Source organism: Hypanus sabinus, unplaced genomic scaffold (assembly GCF_030144855.1).
Source record: "Hypanus sabinus isolate sHypSab1 unplaced genomic scaffold, sHypSab1.hap1 scaffold_236, whole genome shotgun sequence".
Classification (NCBI taxonomy): Eukaryota; Metazoa; Chordata; class Chondrichthyes; order Myliobatiformes; family Dasyatidae; genus Hypanus; species Hypanus sabinus.
This window is the reverse complement of record NW_026780476.1, coordinates 617,396-636,071: the sequence shown is the minus strand read 5'-3', so window position 1 is coordinate 636,071 and position 18,676 is coordinate 617,396. Positions and strand designations below refer to the sequence as shown.

The 18,676-nt window shown below is 44.8% G+C and overlaps 1 protein-coding gene across 1 annotated transcript; it reads left to right on the top strand.

Annotated features, from left to right (window-relative positions):
• Positions 1–1,114: 1,114 nt before the first annotated feature.
• LOC132387928 (carcinoembryonic antigen-related cell adhesion molecule 1-like) lies at positions 1,115–16,843 on the top strand. The gene is made up of 5 exons (XM_059960245.1): positions 1,115–1,307; positions 1,509–1,826; positions 11,437–11,712; positions 12,907–13,167; positions 16,836–16,843. The coding sequence occupies exons 1-5, from the start codon at positions 1,115–1,117 to the stop codon at positions 16,841–16,843; spliced, it is 1,056 nt and encodes a 351-aa protein (XP_059816228.1).
• The last annotated feature ends 1,833 nt before the right edge of the window (positions 16,844–18,676 follow it).

Sequence of the window (18,676 nt, the reverse complement as noted above, 5' to 3'; positions counted from 1 at the left end):
GCAATACGACTAAAAATGTTTGTGTGGATGTGGAAGAGAGGTGGTGAAGATTTCCAAACTAACTCTGTGTGTGTGTGTGTGTGTGTGTGTGTGTGTGTGTGTGTGTGTGTGTGTGTGTGTAAAATATGCATACGTGCAGCAGAACCACAGAACATTGCAGCACAGAAACAGGCCTTCTGGTCCTTCCTGGCTCTGTCGTACCATTTCTCTGCCATGTCCCACTGACCTGCACCCGGCCCATATCCTTCCATACACCTCTCATCCATGTAGCTGTCCCAGATGAGTTCTCATTGTGGCAGCTCACAGTTGTGATAGCTAGAGTCATAATTAAATGGCTGGTTTTGAACTTACTTTTTTTTCAAGAGTGCATTTTTTGTCTAATACTACTACCACTATTATTATTACTACTATTACCAACACTATTACTTCCACTAACACTACTACTACTATTACTACTACTACTACTACTACTACTACTACTACTACTACTAATAATAATAATAATAATAATAATAATAATAATAATAATAATAATAATAATAATAATAATAATAGTGTTAGCAGCAACAGCAACATCTGCCCATAAAACAACTTACTGGTGCAGGGAAAATAAAACCCGGAAGTTTTGGCCCTTGGCTTGACATGCTTGACATAATTTGGCCCTTGCAGAAAACTAATTCGGGAACCCTAACCTAATAGAATCCAGCCGCTGACGTGCGGTGACAACACTCAACCATTCTATCTATTTCAGAGGAGTGTAGTTTTGTGGAAAGTGCCATGTCAGCTGTAAAGCATGGCAGCAGAGTATCGAAGGCCGAATAGCCTTCTGTTCCTTCAGCGCTTTATTCCGTTTATTCGCTTGTTTCTCGCTCTGCAATCAAACAGCTCCGAGTTCTCACCTAACACACTCTCAACATCTGGCACGGAGACCAGGAAATGCGGATCCGTCTCCGAATGTAACAGAGACAGGCGCCGCTCTCTCGGGATCGCGTAGATGACGTTCACTTTACTCTCTCTCTTTCTCTTCATGTCGGTGGGTGAGAGAAACTCTCTTTGAGACCATTATCGGATTCCACACAGCAGCAGATAGTTGTAGAACAACACACAGGATTTGATGTCGATTTCAGCAAAGTACAGACTCTCTGATCCAATCAGCGCTGCCGCTTGTGACGTCAGAATCCAGATATCTGCCCCGCAAACCAGGAAGTGCGGCTCAGTCTCCGAGTGTAACAGAGATCGGCGCTGCTCTCTCGGGATGTCGGGACTGGCCTTCGCAGCTCTCGTTCTTTGTCTCCACATAACGGCGGGTGAGGGTCACTCTCTCGAACAGTCAGCGGTCAGATAATCAACAGAACGGCGGGTGGTTAGAGGATAGAAGGTCAGGTTAGCAGAGGCGATCTCACTGATCTAAGTACAGATCTGAGCTATCTGTGCTGATTGAGCGAAGTACAGTTCTCGATTCCATCCGCTTCTGTCGCTTTTCCCTCACACGATTTTATCTTTTTCAGGTGAGTCTCAGCATTTTACCATTCTCGCTGAGCACAGCGAGATAAATGTCACCATCGGGAGAGATGCGCTCTTTTCAGTGCGGCCGTCGGGCAATGTCAGCAGTGGAAGCTGGAATTTCAATGGGAGAACACTCGTCCAGTGGATCGGCCAAACCTTGACCATTGACAATGTCTACAGATCTCGGGCTGAGTTATTCACCTCCAACGGGTCGCTTCTGCTGAAGTCGGTGAACGTGTCGGACAGTGGGGAATACCGTGTGAATATGTTTCCAATTAGTGGCTCCCAAACCTCAGCGACCGTCACTCTGCGTGTCACTGGTAAGTGAGACAGAGTCATGCGATCTCGGACTATAACTTTCATTTTACTCCTGTGGTGAAAGAATACACTACAATCTTTACAGTGGTCGCAGAACCTGGACTCCAGTGAACTCTGCCAGACCTGCTCTCGGACTGTTCAGTTCTCACTGTTGTGCGTGGCTGTGTATCGTCGTTTCTGTTTGCAGGCTGCTCGCACCTGTGTGTGCCGGATTCAGTTCCGTCTTCAAGGCTATCAAGTAATCATTTTTTGCTGTAATTTGCTCTATTTTTGCAAACGGACTGTTTCTTAAGTCAGCTGGAAATGAGTAATTCTAAGTCATCTACCTCAAAGTTTAACGACGCTATCCTCCCCAGTGCCGTCCACATGTCTAAGTCAGTATAGAAAAATAGAAACATTGAAAACATACAGCACAACACAGGCCCTTCGGCCCACAAGGTTGTACCGAACATGGCCCTGCCTTAGAAATTATTAGGCTTACATATAACCTCCATTTTTCTAAGCTCCACGTACCTATCGAAAAGTCTCTTTAAAGCCCCTATCGTATCCGCCTCCACCACCGTTGCCGGCAGCTCATTCCACGCACTCACCACTCTCTGAGTAAGAAACTTACCCCTGACATTTCCTCTGTACCTACTCCCCAGCACTTTAAATCTGTTTCCTCTTGTGGCAACCAATTCAGCCCTGGGAAAATGCCTCTGACTATCCACATACTCAATACCTCTCATCATCTTGTACACCTCTATCAGGTCACCAGTCATGCTCCGTCCCTCCAAGGAGAAAAGGCCGAGTTCATTGTATCTGCTTTCATTAGGCATGCTCCCTAATCCAGGCAACAACATTGTAAATCTCCTCCGCACCCTTTCTATGGCTTCCACATCCTTCCTACAGTGAGGCGACCAGAATATTGACAGCTTTCTGTGGTTTTATCTCTAATCTGTGCATCTGTAGTAGTTTGCTTTAAGCAGAATATATCTCCTTGGAGCCAACATTTCAGCGCAGTACGTTACATGTGATCCATGATCTGTGGTATTTTTACAGAAGCCGTATCCAGGCCCAACACCACATCGAATGGCGCGGACTCGGTAGAACACAATCACACAGTTAGTTTGGATTGCACGGCAAGACCGGGACATGCTTCCTATCCGTGGCTAATGAAAAGCAGGACAGTTAGCTCTGACGTTCCGATTACCGTGAGCACCACATCGACTGAACGTTTACCGCCATTATCACTATATTAGCCCGAGTGTCCAACACTGATTATATTGTAAATGGAGAAAATACAACAATAAGAGAATGATGTGCAAAGGGACTTGTCAGTCCTTGTGTAGGATTGCCTAAAGGATAATTTAGAGGTTGAAACTGTTCTGAGGAAGGGAAAAGCGACATGAGGACAAGAGGACAAGTATATAAAAGTCAGCTTATCATATTGAAAATTTATGAAGCATTGGTAAGGGCTCATTTTAGTATTGTGAACAGATAAGAAAGAATGTATTGTATTTGGAGAGGGTTCAAAGGGCGTTCACGGAAATGATTCCGAGATTGAAAGACTTGTCATATTATGAGCCTGAATAAAGAAGGGTGAAGGGTGACATCATTGAAAACAGTCGAATGGTGAAAGGCCTTAATAGAGTGGATGTTGAGAAGAAGTTTCCCTTGGTGGGAGAGTCAAAGATCAGCGGACACTTATAGAGTGGATGTGGAGAGGATGTTTCCTGTAGTGGGGGAGTCGAGCACCGGTGGACACAGATAGAGTGGATGGGGAGAGGATGTTTCATACAGTGGGGGAGTCTAGGAGCAGTGGACACAGATCGAGTGGATGTGGAGAGGATGTTTCCTATAGTGGGGAAGTCTAGGACCACAGGACACAGATAGATTGGATGTGGAAAGGGTGTTTCCTATATTAGGGGAGTCTAGGACCAGAGGACACTGATGGAGTAGATGCGGGCAGGATGTTCCCTATAGTGGGGGAGTCTAGGACCAGATCACACCGATAGAGTGGGTGTGGAGAGGATGTTTCCTATAGTGGGGAAGTCTAGGACCACAGGACACAGATAGATTGGATGTGGAAAGGGTGTTTCCTATATTAGGGGAGTCTAGGACCAGAGGACAATGATGGAGTAGATGCGGGCAGGATGTTCCCTATAGTGGGGGAGTCTAAGACCAGATCACACAGATAGAGTGGGTGTGGAGAGGATGTTTCCTATAGTCGGAGAGTTTAGGTCCAGAGGACACAGATAGAGTGGGTGTGGAGAGGATGTTTTCTATAGCGGGGGAGTCTAGTAACAGAGGACACAGATAGAGTGGGTGCGGAGAGGATGCTTCCTATAGTGGGGGAGTCTAGGTCCAGAGGACATAAATAGAGTGGGTACGGAGAGGATGCTTCCTATAGTGGGGGAGTCTAGGTCCAGAGGACATAGATAGAGTGGATGCGGAGAGGATAACTCCTGTGGTGGGAAAGCCAAGGACAAGATGACATAGCTAAAAATAGTGAGTCTTTCTTTTAGAAGTGAGCTGCAAAGTTATCGGAAGAGATGGTGAATCCGTGCAAATGTTTGCCACAAGCAGCGGTAGAGACCATGACTTTATGCATATTTGACCCATATGTTTGTTAGATTCTTGATTGGTCAGGTCAGCAAAGGATACAGGGGAGGGCAGGAGCGTCGGTCTCAGAGGAAAATCGGATCAGCCATGATGAAATGGCGGCGTAGGTGCGATAAACAACATGGCCGAAATCTGCCCCTAAACTTTCCGATCCTATGGTATTATGGAATCCAAATCAGGTTTACTATCACCAGCATAGGTCGTAAAATTACTTGTTTTTTTATGGCAGCGTGCAGTGCATTTCGCAATAATAAAACTAATATTTTCACATTAAAAACATTTGGCCATCTGACCTGTGGATGACAGCTCTCACATCAGGACATATATGTCCCGGATGTGATGTCATCGCAGATCTGATGTCCGATTCCTCTGAACATGTTTAGCAGAACAGTCTGCATCACAGTTTGTTCAGGTGACCAAGCATCTTCTGCTGGAAGAATTATATTTCAATGCCCATTTCCTGCCTTTCTGGTGCGAATATTGGAAGCGGGTATCGTTAGCGGTTAAAGGGTTTCTCTGATTTAACACTGATGCAATCGCCTTGTGGCGTAATGTGGATCTGTTGTAATGTCCTGGATTAAATTGTGCAAACGAATTGAGCTGTTTGTATCCCTCAGCATGGAACTTGACGTGTTTGTCAACCTAACAAGAAAATCCAGTCTCGCAACAAAAAATAAACCTTGTATTAGGTGTGCTTTGATGAAAAGGCTGTGAAGATGTCAGTGCTCTCAGCGTTAAAACAGAGATGTTGTGTTTGTTTATTCTTTATGAGCAGCTGGTGTGGTGCAGTCTCCTATCGAGTAAGGGATCCTCGCTGATTGTTAAGCTCGGTTAGGCTTGCAATGCACGGTCACAGATATTGTCTGACAGGTCGTTACCTGCTGATGGGCATGACGAGTGTAATTGTCTCCATAGCACCAATGCTGACACTGAAGTTTGTTTCCTTGCTGGGAATGAAAGAATGTGACCGAGTTCAGAGCAGAGCGGGTGTGTCTGGAATTCCCATCATGCTCCCTGTGTTTATGTAATTGACCCTTGGCTCAGTTAAACTGTCAATATTTCCTCCTTCTGTACTCCACTGTGAAACCCTCTTCAGGTTGTTCATGAATTGTGGGCCTTGACTGAGTCAGGGATACTGATCACGTAAACAGACTCTGCCGCCCACCCGCTCCCTGATGACGCCACAGCTTCTTCATTTTTTGTCCCAGTTTCGTCTATTTGGGCAATAACCCTACAAGCCCCTCCCACCTATGTCGTCTCCCAAATGCCTCTTAGCTATTGTAATGCTTCAACTTCTTTGGCAGTTCACCCCAGAGGCATGCACCCATCGGTGCAAATAAATGGCCTCTTAGTACTCCTTGGAATATCTTACTTCTCTCTGATCCCTGCAGGTTTAGACTCCGAATCCCATCGGAAAGAATACAACAGTCTACGGTATCCCGAGAATTCATCTGTCACTCCGGATTAGCTTGCGTTCGAATGGAATATCCTCGAGAATCTCTTCTTCCCTGTCTCCAGGTTGACATGTGTCTACGCTGTTGTAACTGTACCACTTCTTCTGGCAGCTCATTCCAGAATCAGGTGTAAAGAAATCCTCCATTATTTCTCCTTGCAATATCCTCCCTCTTCGTTTGTATCTGTGCCCTCTCGATTTAGAATCCAAACCCGTCCCAGAGATTACAGCTGTCTGCCATATCCTGCGCATTCATGGGTCATTCCGTATTCGCCTATATTCGAATATAATAAATACTTCTCTTGGCCAACCTTTCCCTGTAATTGATGCTTTTATTCTCGGCAATATCCTGGAAAATCTCTTCTTCTCTGTCTCCAGGTTGACAATGCCTTCTCAATAACATGGTAGCCACACTTGCTGACAATTCTCCACTGAGCCATAATGTCCCGACTCCTAGAAATCCAGCGTGCTAAACTTCCTCCTCACCACCCTGCCTGAATGTGCGCCCGAACTCTGCAAAGAATCTCCTATCCCCCCGTGCCAATGTCCAAAATACATCCCCTCATGTTAGTATATTTTGATCCCAATTTGTAATTCCTCGGATCGCCTCCCAGTCAGATCAAATCTCTCTGTCAATCAATCAATCAAACCCGATGCACTCGAAACAAGACCTCCTAATTTCGTGTCGTCACTAAACTTACTAATTGAGCCATTTACACTCACATCCGTGTGATTCAGATAAAGAAGGAATGACAGAGATCCCAACTGATCCTGTGGCATCCCACTGGTTAGAGGCTTCTTGTCGGAGAATGGACCTCAGTCATCGCCCCCTATCACTGAGCCAATTCTGAGTCAAACTCTCTCATTGCCATGAATCTCAGAATGTCTAAACTTTCGGAACAGTCTACCGTGCGGGAGTTTGTCAATGACCTTATTCAACTTCACTGAGTTAACTTCATACCTCGCCTTCGTTACCAATACCAAAATAAAAACAAACTACAAAAGATTCGAATCGGATTCAGACCCACAAGAACAATCATGATAATTATTATAAATGATTATGACCTCATCCAGGTCATTAAAAAAATCAAAAAGAGCAGGATTCTCTGCTCCGTTTCTTGAACAAGGGAACAACACCCTCAACCCATCAATCCTTCCGGAACCTCTCCTCATTGATAATGCAAAGATCGTCGCCGGAGGCTCAGCAATCTCCTCCCCATCGCCGCCCAGAGTCGACGAGACTGCATCCCGTCTGGTCACGGCAACTTATCCAGCTTGATGCTTTCCAAAAGCTCCAGCACATCCTCTTCCTGAATATCTACACGCTTCATGCGTAGTGGAGTAAACGATGGAAGTAGGTAATGCTGGCGGTGCATTGCCGAGCCTTATGAGAATCTGCTTTATTATCCTCACTTAAATCGTGCAAATGAGTTGTGCATTTGTTTTAGATGTTCCGGGTAATCTACGTCTCTCAGCCCAGATCTTGCGGCGTCTAGATCAGTGTCAAATGAGATTTCATTTTTCTTGGAAACCGGTTCCTGAATTACAGTGGTATGTTAACGGCTCACATTTTATTAACAAAACGAACAACGGGACAATTTGTTTTATGGGAAGGATGTAATAGAGAAATAGCCGTCATTTAAAGGTGAAATTTTGAGGGTACAGAATCTTTATGATCCTGTTAGGTTGAAAGGAGCGGTTAAACGTTTGAGAGAGACATGGTTTTCAAGGGATATTGGAAACATGGTTAGGAAAAATAGAGATACCTACAATAAATATAAGCAGCATGGAGTAAATGAGGTGCTCGTGGGATATAAAGAATGTAAGAAGAATCTTCAGAAAGAAATTAGGAAAGCTAAAAAAGGTACGAGGTTGCTATCCAAGTAAGGGGAAAATAAATCCAAAGGGTTTCTACAGTTATATTAATAGCAAAAGGATAGTGAGGGATAAATTGGTCCCTTAGAGAATCAGAGTGAACAGCTACGGGTGGAACCGAAAGAGTTGGGGGAGATTCAGAACAATCTATTTTCTTCAGTATTCACTATGGAGAAGGATATTGAATTGTGTAAGGTAAGAGAAACATGTAGGGAAGCTTTGGAAACAATGACGATTATAGAGGAGGAAGTACTGGCGCTTTTAAAGAATATAAAAGTGGATAAATCTCGGGGTCCTGACAGGATATTCCCTAGAACCTTGAGGGAAGTTGGTGTAGAAATAGCAGGGGCTCTGACAGAAATATTTCAAATGTCATTAGAAATGGGGATGGTGCCGGAGGATTGACATATTGCTCATGTGGTTCCATTGTTTAAAAAGGTTTCTAAGAGCAAACCTAGCAATTATAGACCTGTCAGTTTGACGTCAGTGGTGGGTTAATTAATGGAAAGTGTTCTTAGATGTGGTATATATAATTACCTGGATAGACAGGATCTGATTATGAACAGTCAACATGGATTTGTGCGTGTAAGGTCATGTTTGACACATCCTATTGAGTTTTTTGAAGAAGGTACGAGGAAAGTTGACGAGGGTAAAGCAGCGGATGTTGTCTGTATGGACTTCAGTAAGACCTTTGGCAAAGTTCCGCATGGAAGATTAGTTAGGAAGGTTCGATCGTTAGATATTAATATTGAAATAGTAAAACTGGATTCAACAATGGCTGGATAGGAGATTGCGGAGAGTAGTGGTGGATAACAGTTTGTCAGGTTAGAGGTCGGTGACTGGTGGTGTGCCTGAGGGATCTGTATTGGGTCCAATGTTGTTTGTCATATTCATTAATGATCTGAATGATGGGGTGGTAAATTGGATTTGTAAGAATGAAAATGATGCTAATGTAGGTGACGTTTTGGACAATGAAGTGTGTTTTCAAAGCTTTCTGAGAGATTTAGGGCAGATAGAATAGGGGGCTGAACGATGGCAGATTGAGATTAATGCTGATAAGTGTGAGGTGCTACATTTTGTTAGGAATAATCCAAATAGGACAAACATGGTAAATAGTCGGGCATGAAGAATACAGTAGAACTGGGTGATCTAGGAATAATGGTGCATAGTTCCCTGATGGTGGAATCTCATGTGGATAGGGTGGTGACGAAAGCTTTTGGTATGCTGGCCTTATAAATCACAGCACTGAGTATAGGAATTGGGATGTAATGTTAAAATTGTACAAGGCATTGGTAAGGTCGAATTTGGAATATTTTGTACAGTTCTGGTCACCGAATTATAGGAAACATGTCAACAAAATAGAGAGCGTACAGAGAAGATTTACTAGAATGTTACCTGGGTTTCAGCACCTAAGTTACAGGGAAAGGTTGAATAAGTTAGGTCTTTATTCTTTGGAGAGTAGAAGGTTGAGGGGGGACTTGATAGAGATATTTAAAATTATGAGGGGGATAGATAGAGGTGACGTGGTCTCGTTTTTACCGGGCACCAAACCAGCGGTTATGGTCGAAATGACAATAAAAAGTGACTTGACTTGACTTGACTTGACTTGAACCTGGCGGTTATCCTTTGGTGTATCCTGCTCAAGGCCCGCCAAACCAATTTGCAGCTCTGCATTTTCTTCTGCATTTTCTCTCCATCTAAATAATGGTCTGCCCGTTTATTTGCTCACCAAAGTGCATGACCAGACAATTTCCAACATAGTATTTTATTTGCTACTTCTTTGCCTATTCCCCTAAACTATCTAAGTCTCTCTGAAGACTCGCTGTTTCCTCAACGCTATTTCTCCTCCACCTATCTTTGTATCATCGGCAAATATAGCCACAAATCCATTAATCCTGTAGTCCAAACCTTTGACATACATGGTAAAAAGCAGCGGTTTGTGTTCAATGGAGAGATGCAGCCTGTGATGGGTGTCAATATTGTTCAGACGATATGAGTCCCAGTGCAGAGCGAGTAAGACTGCAGCCGTTCTCGTTCCACTGCTGAGAAAAGAAAAGTGCAAAGGATGTTGATTGATTGTTCCTTCTCCTGCTCGCCATCTCAGCCCTGGGAAAAGGCCTCTGACTATCCACACGATCAATACCTCTCATCATCTTTTACACGTCTATCAGGTCACCACCCATCCCCCGTCGCTCCAAGGAGAAAAGGCCGAGAACATTCAATCTGCTCTCTTAAGGCATGCTCCCCAATCCAGGCAACATCCTCGTAAATCTCCTCTGCACCCTTTCTATGGTGTCCACGTTCTTCCTGTAGTGAGGAGACCAGGAATGAGCGCCACACTCCGAGTGGGGTCTCTCCAGGCTCCTTTCTAGGTGCAACAGTACAATCAGCTCGAAAACTAAATCCGACGGTTGATGAAGGCCAGTACACCGTACGCCTTCTCAACCACAGAGTCAACCTGAGTAGTGGCTTTGACTGTTCTTTGGACTCGGACCCCAAAATCCCTCTGATCAACCATACTACCAAGATTCTTGCCATTAATATCTGTATTCTGCCCACCTAAATGAACGACCACACACTTATCTGGGTTGAACTCTCACATCTCAGCCTCGTTTTGCATCCAATCAGTGTCCTGCTGTAAACTCTGACAGCCCTCCACACTATCCACAACAACCCAGTCTTTCTGTCATCAACAAATTTGCGAACCCGTCCATACGGTATACATCTACGGCTCTACCTTCATCAATGTGTTTCGTCACATCTTCAAAAAAATCCATCAGGCTGATAAGACTCACTGGACTATAATTTCCTGGGCTATCCATACTCCCTTTCTTGAATACGAGAGCAACAACCGCAACCCCCCAATCCTCGAGAAACTCTCCCGTCCTCATTGATGACGCAAACATTACCGCTAGAGGCTCAGCAATCTCCTCCCTCGCCTCCCACGGTTTCCTGGGATGCATCCCTTCCGGTCCAGGTGACCTATCCAACTTAATGATTTCTAACATCTCCAGTACATCCTATTCCCTAACATCTATCGGCAAAGGGTTTTCAGTCCGCTGCAGGTCGTCCCTACAATCGCCAAAATCTTTAACCGTAGAGAATAGGGAAGCAAAGTTTTCATTAAGTACCTCTTCCGATCCCATACACCCTTTTGTACTGTCTCACTTGATTGGGCCCATTCTTTCACGTCTTATCCTCTTGCTCTTCACATAGTTGTAGAATGCCTCGGGGTTTTCCTTAATCCTGTCTGGCATGGCCTTCTCATGGCCGTTTCCGGCTCTCCTAATTTATTCTTAAACTCCTTCCTGCTTATCTGACAGGTTTCTAGATCTTTATCAATACCCTGTTTTTTGAACCATTCGTAAGCTCTTTTTTCCTTCTTCACTCTATTTACAACGGCCTTTGTGCACCAGGGTTCCTGTACCGTGTATGCTTCTACTTCCCACTGGTCGCGATGAATGGAACACAGTTAGCCAACCTCCAAACTTCGCAATTTTCCCCGAATCCTGTAACGTCCATCTCAAAACATCATGTCCATCAGATTGAATAACTTATAAATGTTTACTTATTATGGAATGATAAATGTTTGATTTCATTTTCAGATTCGTAACGGAATTCATAAACCTGCAGATTCTATTCTTGTGTCGTGCACTAACCAATCCCCTCTGTTTTAACAGGACCTGTTTCCAATGTCACTGTTACATCTAATGCCACCAGACTGATTGAGTACAGCGACACCGTCAGACTAACCTGCTCTGCAAGAGGCACGGATGTCTCTTACCTGTGGCTTGAGGAGAACAGCGTGATCATTTCCGGTGGCAGGTTTGAGCTGAGTGCCGATCACAGCACACTCACTGTTTCTGGAGTGCGACGGACAGACGGAAATTTCACCTGTAGAGCAAGCAACGTGATTAACGAAATCACGAGCGCTCCGTTTTCTCTTAATGTCAACTGTAAGTGTCCCGAGACTCCGGTAGTTACCTGTTATATCACAGCTAAATTTCAAATCCGTGTCTTATTACGGCGACGGTTAAGCTAACACTATGTCGGTTCAAATCTGTACTTCAGGTAAATGAAACGTGCAGGATAGCCTGGTCTATCCTGCATGAGTCTTCACACAAAACAATGCGTTTTGAACAAGTCCGATGCCCACGGCTCAAAGGCAATGGTGATGTCCATTAAATTTGGATTTGACTCTGCTGAGCTTTGTGTGTCACTTCAGTTCTATTCATTCATATCGAAATCATCTCTGCAAAATTCTAATTCTGGTTTGTGTTTTTTCTCAACACAATGGAAGGTGATCCGGACTTGGTCCAGTGAGGGCAAAGATATTACTTTTTAGACAAATGGACATTTGAATCTCCGGCGCTGTGTCAGGCCGTTTAGGGACTTTGATAATAATTCCGTTCACCGGAAGGGACAGTGGAAGTTCAGAGTTTAAAACGCCCACAGCCCTTGTCAGCCCCACAACCCTTCTGACAAATGTCCATAGACACGACGAGGTGGGGGATACATTGCTTCAGTACACATGTGGAAGCGGGAAGTTACAGCTGTTAGATCTGGATGAAAATCACAAAGTGCAGTGGTGTTACAGCCACCGGTCCTCACTGATAGAGACTAAAACTAGAATATTGGAACTGAAAACGCGTCCACCATAAAACGTTGTAAACTGGAGTGTCCCTATAATTGCACACGTGGTCAGAGACTTGACAGTATAGTGTGGGCCCACATGACATTTAGCCCGAACCCGGATTACATGAGTTATTGCATCTACACTCCGAGTCCCTGCAGAGAGGTGTTGGCTATTTTGTTTGGAAAGTTTTCCTGAACTCTTTTCCACAAAACACACACATAGGGAAGTTGTACAAAGCGATACGCTTATGACTGGCGTGCATTGTATCAGGGTTGGAATAGGAGATGGGTTTTGGGAGATGAGGTAACTGTGCAGTTCATAGTTTCGGAAGACGTGGATAATCTGACACTGTGTCCCGACTCTCCTCTTTCTCGCGCGTGGCTTCCAGACGGATGCATTCTCCGGTGTGTCGGAGCGCTTTCTCTGGTGGTGGGCTGCTCTTCCTCTGCAGCTGAGGAACTCTGTTGTATCTCCTGTGTGATTTGTTGCAACCCCTTTTGTCCGTTTCTTTTAGACGGACCGGATCGTCCATCCATCATCACTCAACCGCACTCGTCTTTTCACATTGCCGGAGGCTCCCTAAGGTTAACATGTTTCTCACAGTCCCGCCCAGATGCTCAATTGAATTGGCAACTGAACGGTGCCCACCTACACAGTGGGCAGGAGGTCGTCCTCGACAGCATCTCTGTGAACAACGCGGGAACGTATACTTGTGAGGCCTATAACATAGTTACAAAAAGGAACAATGCCTCAACTACGCAAATCAATGTGTTCGGTAGGTAGTCCGTACCTCCCTTTGTTGAAGTCGTATATTTAACTGTGCTGGTGCGGCCAGGCCCGTGCAATTCAACTGAATGTCTGAACCCGTTTAGAAAGTATTCTAATAAGGGCTGCTCGCCATCCAGACAACATCGTTCTAAATCTTCTCTGCATCCTTTCGGTGGCTGCCACAACATTCCTTTAGTGAGAACCGAGCACAGCACTCCAAGTGGAGTCTGATCAGGGTCCTATATATCTGCAAAATTACCTCGGCTCCTGAATTCAAATCTACGATTGATGAAGGCCAATACACACTATGCCTTCTCAACCACAGAGTGAACCTGCGCAGCTGCTTTGAGCGTCCTATGGACTGCGACCACAAGATCCCCATGGTCCTCCAAACTGCCAAGAGTCTTACCATTAATATTATATTCTGCCATTATACTTGACCTTCCAAAATGGACGACTTCGCACTTATCTCGGTTGAACTCCATCTGCCACTTCTCAGCCCTGTATTGCATCCTATCAATGCCCCGCTCTAACCACTGACCGGCCTCCACACTAACCATTGTGTCATCGGCAAACTTACTAACCTATTCCTCTACTTCTCCATCCAGCTCATTTGTAAAAATCACCCCCCAATAGCCTTTGCCTACCTTCCTGCCAGGATTTAACTGCAACCCGTCCTGTTTGTACAGTGGACAGCTGCCCCAGAAGAGTTCCCAATGATCTAGAAGCCTGAATCCTTGCCCCCGTCTCCAAGGGGACATTGCTTTGTGGATCCAGAACTGTCTTGCCCACTGAAGGCAAAGAGTGGTTGTAGACGGGTCATATTCTGCATGGAGGTCGGTGACAAGTGGAGTGCCTCAGGGATCTGTTCTGGGACCCTTACTCTTAGTGAGTTTTTATAAATGATCTGGATGAGTAAGTGGAGGGATGGGTTGGTAAGTTTTCTGACGACAGAATGGTTGAATGTTTTCCGGATACTGTGGAGCACAGTCAGAGGTTACAGCGGAACATTGACAGGATGCAAAACTGTGCTGAGCAGTGACAGATGGAGATCAACACAGATAAGTGTCAGGTGGTTCATTTCGTTAGGTCAAATGTCAAGGCAGAATATAGCATCAATGGTAAGACTCTGAACGATCTTGGGTTCGAGTATATTACTGTAACACACACAAAGCTGCTGCACAGGTTGCCTCTGTGGTTAGGACACCTTAAGGATTGAGTTTAAAACCCGAGAGGTAATGTTGTAGCCATATAGGAACTCGGACAGACCCCACTTGTAGTACTGTGCTCAATACCGGTCGGCTCACTGAAGGAAGTATGTAGAAACCACAGGGACGGTGCAGAGGAGGTTTACGAGGAAGTTGCCTGGATTGGGGAGCATGCCTTATGAGAATGGGTAGAGTGAACTCGGCCTTTTCCCTTCGGAGCGACGGGGGATGACGGGTGACCTGACAGAGTTGTACAAGATGATGAGAGGCATTGATCGTGTGGATAGTCAGAGGCTTTTTCCCGGGGCTGAAATGAATAGCACGAAATGACAGAGTTTTAAGGTGCTTGGAAGTAGGTACAGAGGGGATGTCAGGGGTATGTTTCTTTACCCTGAGAGTGGTGAGTGCGTGGAATGAACTGCCGGCGCCGATGGTCGGCGCCGATAGGATACGGCTTTTAAGAGACTCCTGGACATGTACATGGAGCTCAGTAAAATAGAGGGCTATGGGTAACCCGAGGTAATTTCTGAGTTCAGGCCATGTTCGGCACAGCACTGTTGACAGAAGTGTTTGTATCGTGCTGCAGGTTTTCTATGTTTCTGTGTTTCTATCTTGTAATGTCGAGTCCGGTGCTGATTACGGATTTCAGATCCGTGTTCTTATCCATTATTTGGTTTGCAATTCATGCTTTTAAGGTGTTCCCCAGTTTGCATTTTTTTCGGCTGTGTGAGATTACAATTTTCATTGGCTCCATTACATTGACACTGACACTGAACTTCGCATCATTTCAGTAACGACAGCTTATCTGGATGATCTCACAAATGGTTGTCAGCAATTCTCCTCTGTGCTTACCAGTGATTTCCCATCACCTTTCTCATTGCCAGGTGACCCTTGCCTAAAGTGAATTAATTCCTAATTCCTTCTTCACCAGCTCCGTTTATTTGTCAGTTGTCCCGGTTTTATTTATTTATTTTTTTGAAATGTGAGCTTTTGAAGCACCTTTGCCTCATATATTAAAACAGCAAGGAACCAATGCCTTCAGTCCAGCTCGTGTCCATGTCGTCCACTGAAACTCCCTGCTGGTCTCAACTGCTCCTTTCTGCCAATAACACCCCAAACTACTCAGTCCTGTTGTTTATCCATGCCTGTTCTAAATGTAGCAACTGTGTCCTCCTCCACCACTCCCTCAGCCAGCTCATTACAGGTATTTATCAGTTTTAAATCTCTCCCTCTTAACATTTGTGCCTTCCCCCTAAATCTGGATGCAGTTTTTTTAAGTGAAAACCTGTTAAAGGCCTTACTGAATACCCTTTAGACAAACCCCACTGTCCCACCAACATCTTTCCCCCGTTGCCTACTGGAAAGAACAGTCCAAAGGATTTATCAGATATTGAAACATTGAAACATTGAAAACCTACGGCACAATAAAGGCCATTCGGCCCACAAAGCAGCGCCGAAGTTGAACACCACACACCTATCTGGGTTGAACTCCATCTGCCTCATCTCAGCCCAGTATTGCATCCTATCAATGTCCTGCTGTAAATTTTGACAGTCTTCCATACTATCCACAACATCCCAATATTTCTGTCATCATCATATTTACGAGCCCAACCATCCAATTCCTCATTCAGTTCATTTATAAAAATCGCAAAGAGTAGGGGTCCGAGAACAGATCCCTAGGGCACGCCACTGGTCACCGGTCTCCATGCAGAATATGACCCGCCTACAAATACTTTTTGCCTTCTGTGGACAGCCAGTTCTGTATCCACAAAAGATATGTCACCTTGGATCCCATGCCTTCTTACTTTCCCTATAAGTCTTACATGGGCTACCTTATCAAATACCCTGCTCAAAAATCCATGCTTTCTACATATACTGCTCGACCTTCATCAATGTGTTTCGTCACATTCTCAAAAAATTCAATCAAGCTGATAAGACTCACTGGACTATAATTTCCTGGGCTATCCCTACTCCCTTTCTTGAATACGAGAGCAACATCCGCAACGCCCCAATCCTCCGGAAACTCTCCCGTCCTCGTTGATGACGCAAACATTACCGCTAGAGGCTCAGCAATCTCCTCCCTCGCCTCCCACGGTTTCCTGGGATGCTTCCCTTCCGGTCCAGGTGACTTATCCAAATTGATGATTTCTAAAATCTCCAGAACATCCTATTGCCTAATACCTATCGGCAAGTGGTTTTCAGTCCGTTGCAGGTCATCCCTACAATCGCCAAGATCCTTAACCGTAGAGAATACGGAAGCAAGGTTTTCATTAATTACCTCTTCCGGTCCCATAAAACCTTTTGTACTGCCTCACTTGATTGGGCCCATTCTCTCACGTCTTATCCTCTTGCTCTTCACGTACTTGTAGAATGCCTTGGGGTTTTCCTTAATCCTGTCTGGCAAGGCCTCCTCATGGCCCCTTCTGGAACTAATTTATTCTTAAGCTCCTTCCTGCTTATCTGACAGGTTTCTAGATCTCTATCATTACCCTTTTTTTTTAACCTTTCGTAAGCTCTTTTTTTTCTTCTTCACTCGATTTACAACGGCCTTTGTACACCACGGTTCCTGTACCGTGTATGCTTGTACCTTCCACTAGTAGCGATGAATGGAACACAGTTAGCCAACCTCCAACCTTTGCAATTCTTCCCCGATGCCTATAACTGCTATCACGGAAACCTATGTCCGTCAGATTACATAACTTATAAATGTTTACTTATTATGGAATAGTAAATGTTTGATTTCATTTTCAGATTCGTAACGGAATTCATAAACCTGCAGATTCTATTCTTGTGTTGTGCGCTAACCAATCCCCTATGTTTTAACAGAACGTGTTTCCAATGTCACTGTTACATCTAACGCCACCAGACTGATTGAGTACAGCGACACCGTCAGACTAACCTGCTCCGCAAGAGGCACGAATGTCTCTTACCTGTGGCATGCGGAGAATCGCAAGATAATTCCTGGAGACAGGATTGTTCTGAATGAAGATCACAGCACACTCACTGTTTCTGGAGTGCTACGGACAGACGGAAGTTTCACCTGTAGAGCAAGCAACATGATTAACGAAATCACAAGCTCTCCGTTTTCTCTTCATGTCAGCTGTAAGTGTCCCGATTTTCCGGTAGTTACATATAATATCACAGTTCCTCCGAGATACGGGATTCCGGGAGTTTGTGAGTACATTAGTGATCGTTGCCTGAGGTATTAACCACTATCGACTAACACTGGGACAACTGAACAGTTAATTAGGAGACAGATCCAGGTCTATCTCGGACGCTGGGGAACTAACATTAAAATTTTAAATTTCAAATCCGAGTCACATTACGGCGGCGGTTAAACTACACTATGTCGGTTCAAATCTGTACTTCAGGTACTTCCCCTTTATCCTTAAACTGTGACCCCTCGTTCTGGACCTCCCCAATATCGGAAACAATCTTCCTGCATCTCGCCTGTCCAATCTCTTTAGAATTTTATACGTTTCAATAAGATCCCCCCTCAATCTTCCAAATTCCAGAGAGTATAAGCCTAGTCGATCCAGTATTTCTTCATATGAAAGTCCTGCCATCCCAGGAATCAATCTGTTGAACCTTCTCTGTACTCCCTCTATGGCAAGAATGTCTTTCCTCAGATTACGGGACCAAAACTGCACACAATATTCTAGTTGTGGTCTCATCAAGGCCTTATACAACTGCAGTAGGACCTCCCTACTCCTGTACTCAAATCATTTTGCTATGAATGCCAACATACCATTTGCCTTTTTCACCGCCTGCTGTACCTGCATGCCCACCTTCAATGACTGGTGTACAATGACACCCAGGTCTCGTTGCACCTCCCCTTTTCCTAATCGGCCACCGTTCAGATAATAATCTGTTTTCCTGTTCTTGCCACTAAAGTGTATAACCTCACATTTATCCACATTAAATTGCATCTGCCATGAATTTTCCCACTCACCTATCCTATCCAAGTCACCCTGCATCCTCTTAGCTTCCTCCTCACAGCTAACACCGCTGCCCAGCTTCGTGTCATCTGCAAACTTGGAGATGCTGCATTTATTTCCCTCGTCTAAATCATTAATATATATTGTAAACAACTGGGGTCCCAGCACTGAGCCTTGCGGTGCCCACTAGTCACTGCCTGCAATTCTGATAAGGTCCCGTTTACTCCCACTCTTTGCTTCCTGTCTGCCAACCAATTTGCTATCCACATCAATACCATATCCCCAATACCGTGTGTTTTAAGTTTGCACACTAATCCCCTATGTGGGACCTTGTCAAATGCCTTTTGAAAATCTAAATATACCACATCCA

What these genes read in the sequence shown, in the direction of transcription:
- LOC132387928 (XM_059960245.1), top strand. Translation starts at nt 1,115, where the DNA reads ATGTCGATTTCAGCAAAGTACAGACTCTCTGATCCAATCAGCGCTGCC. An exon ending in CGTCACTCTGCGTGTCACTG is followed by an intron (nt 1,827 to 11,436) that starts GTAAGTGAGACA and finishes CTGTTTTAACAG; the next exon opens with GACCTGTTTCCAATGTCACT. An exon ending in GTTTTCTCTTAATGTCAACT is followed by an intron (nt 11,713 to 12,906) that starts GTAAGTGTCCCG and finishes CGTTTCTTTTAG; the next exon opens with ACGGACCGGATCGTCCATCC.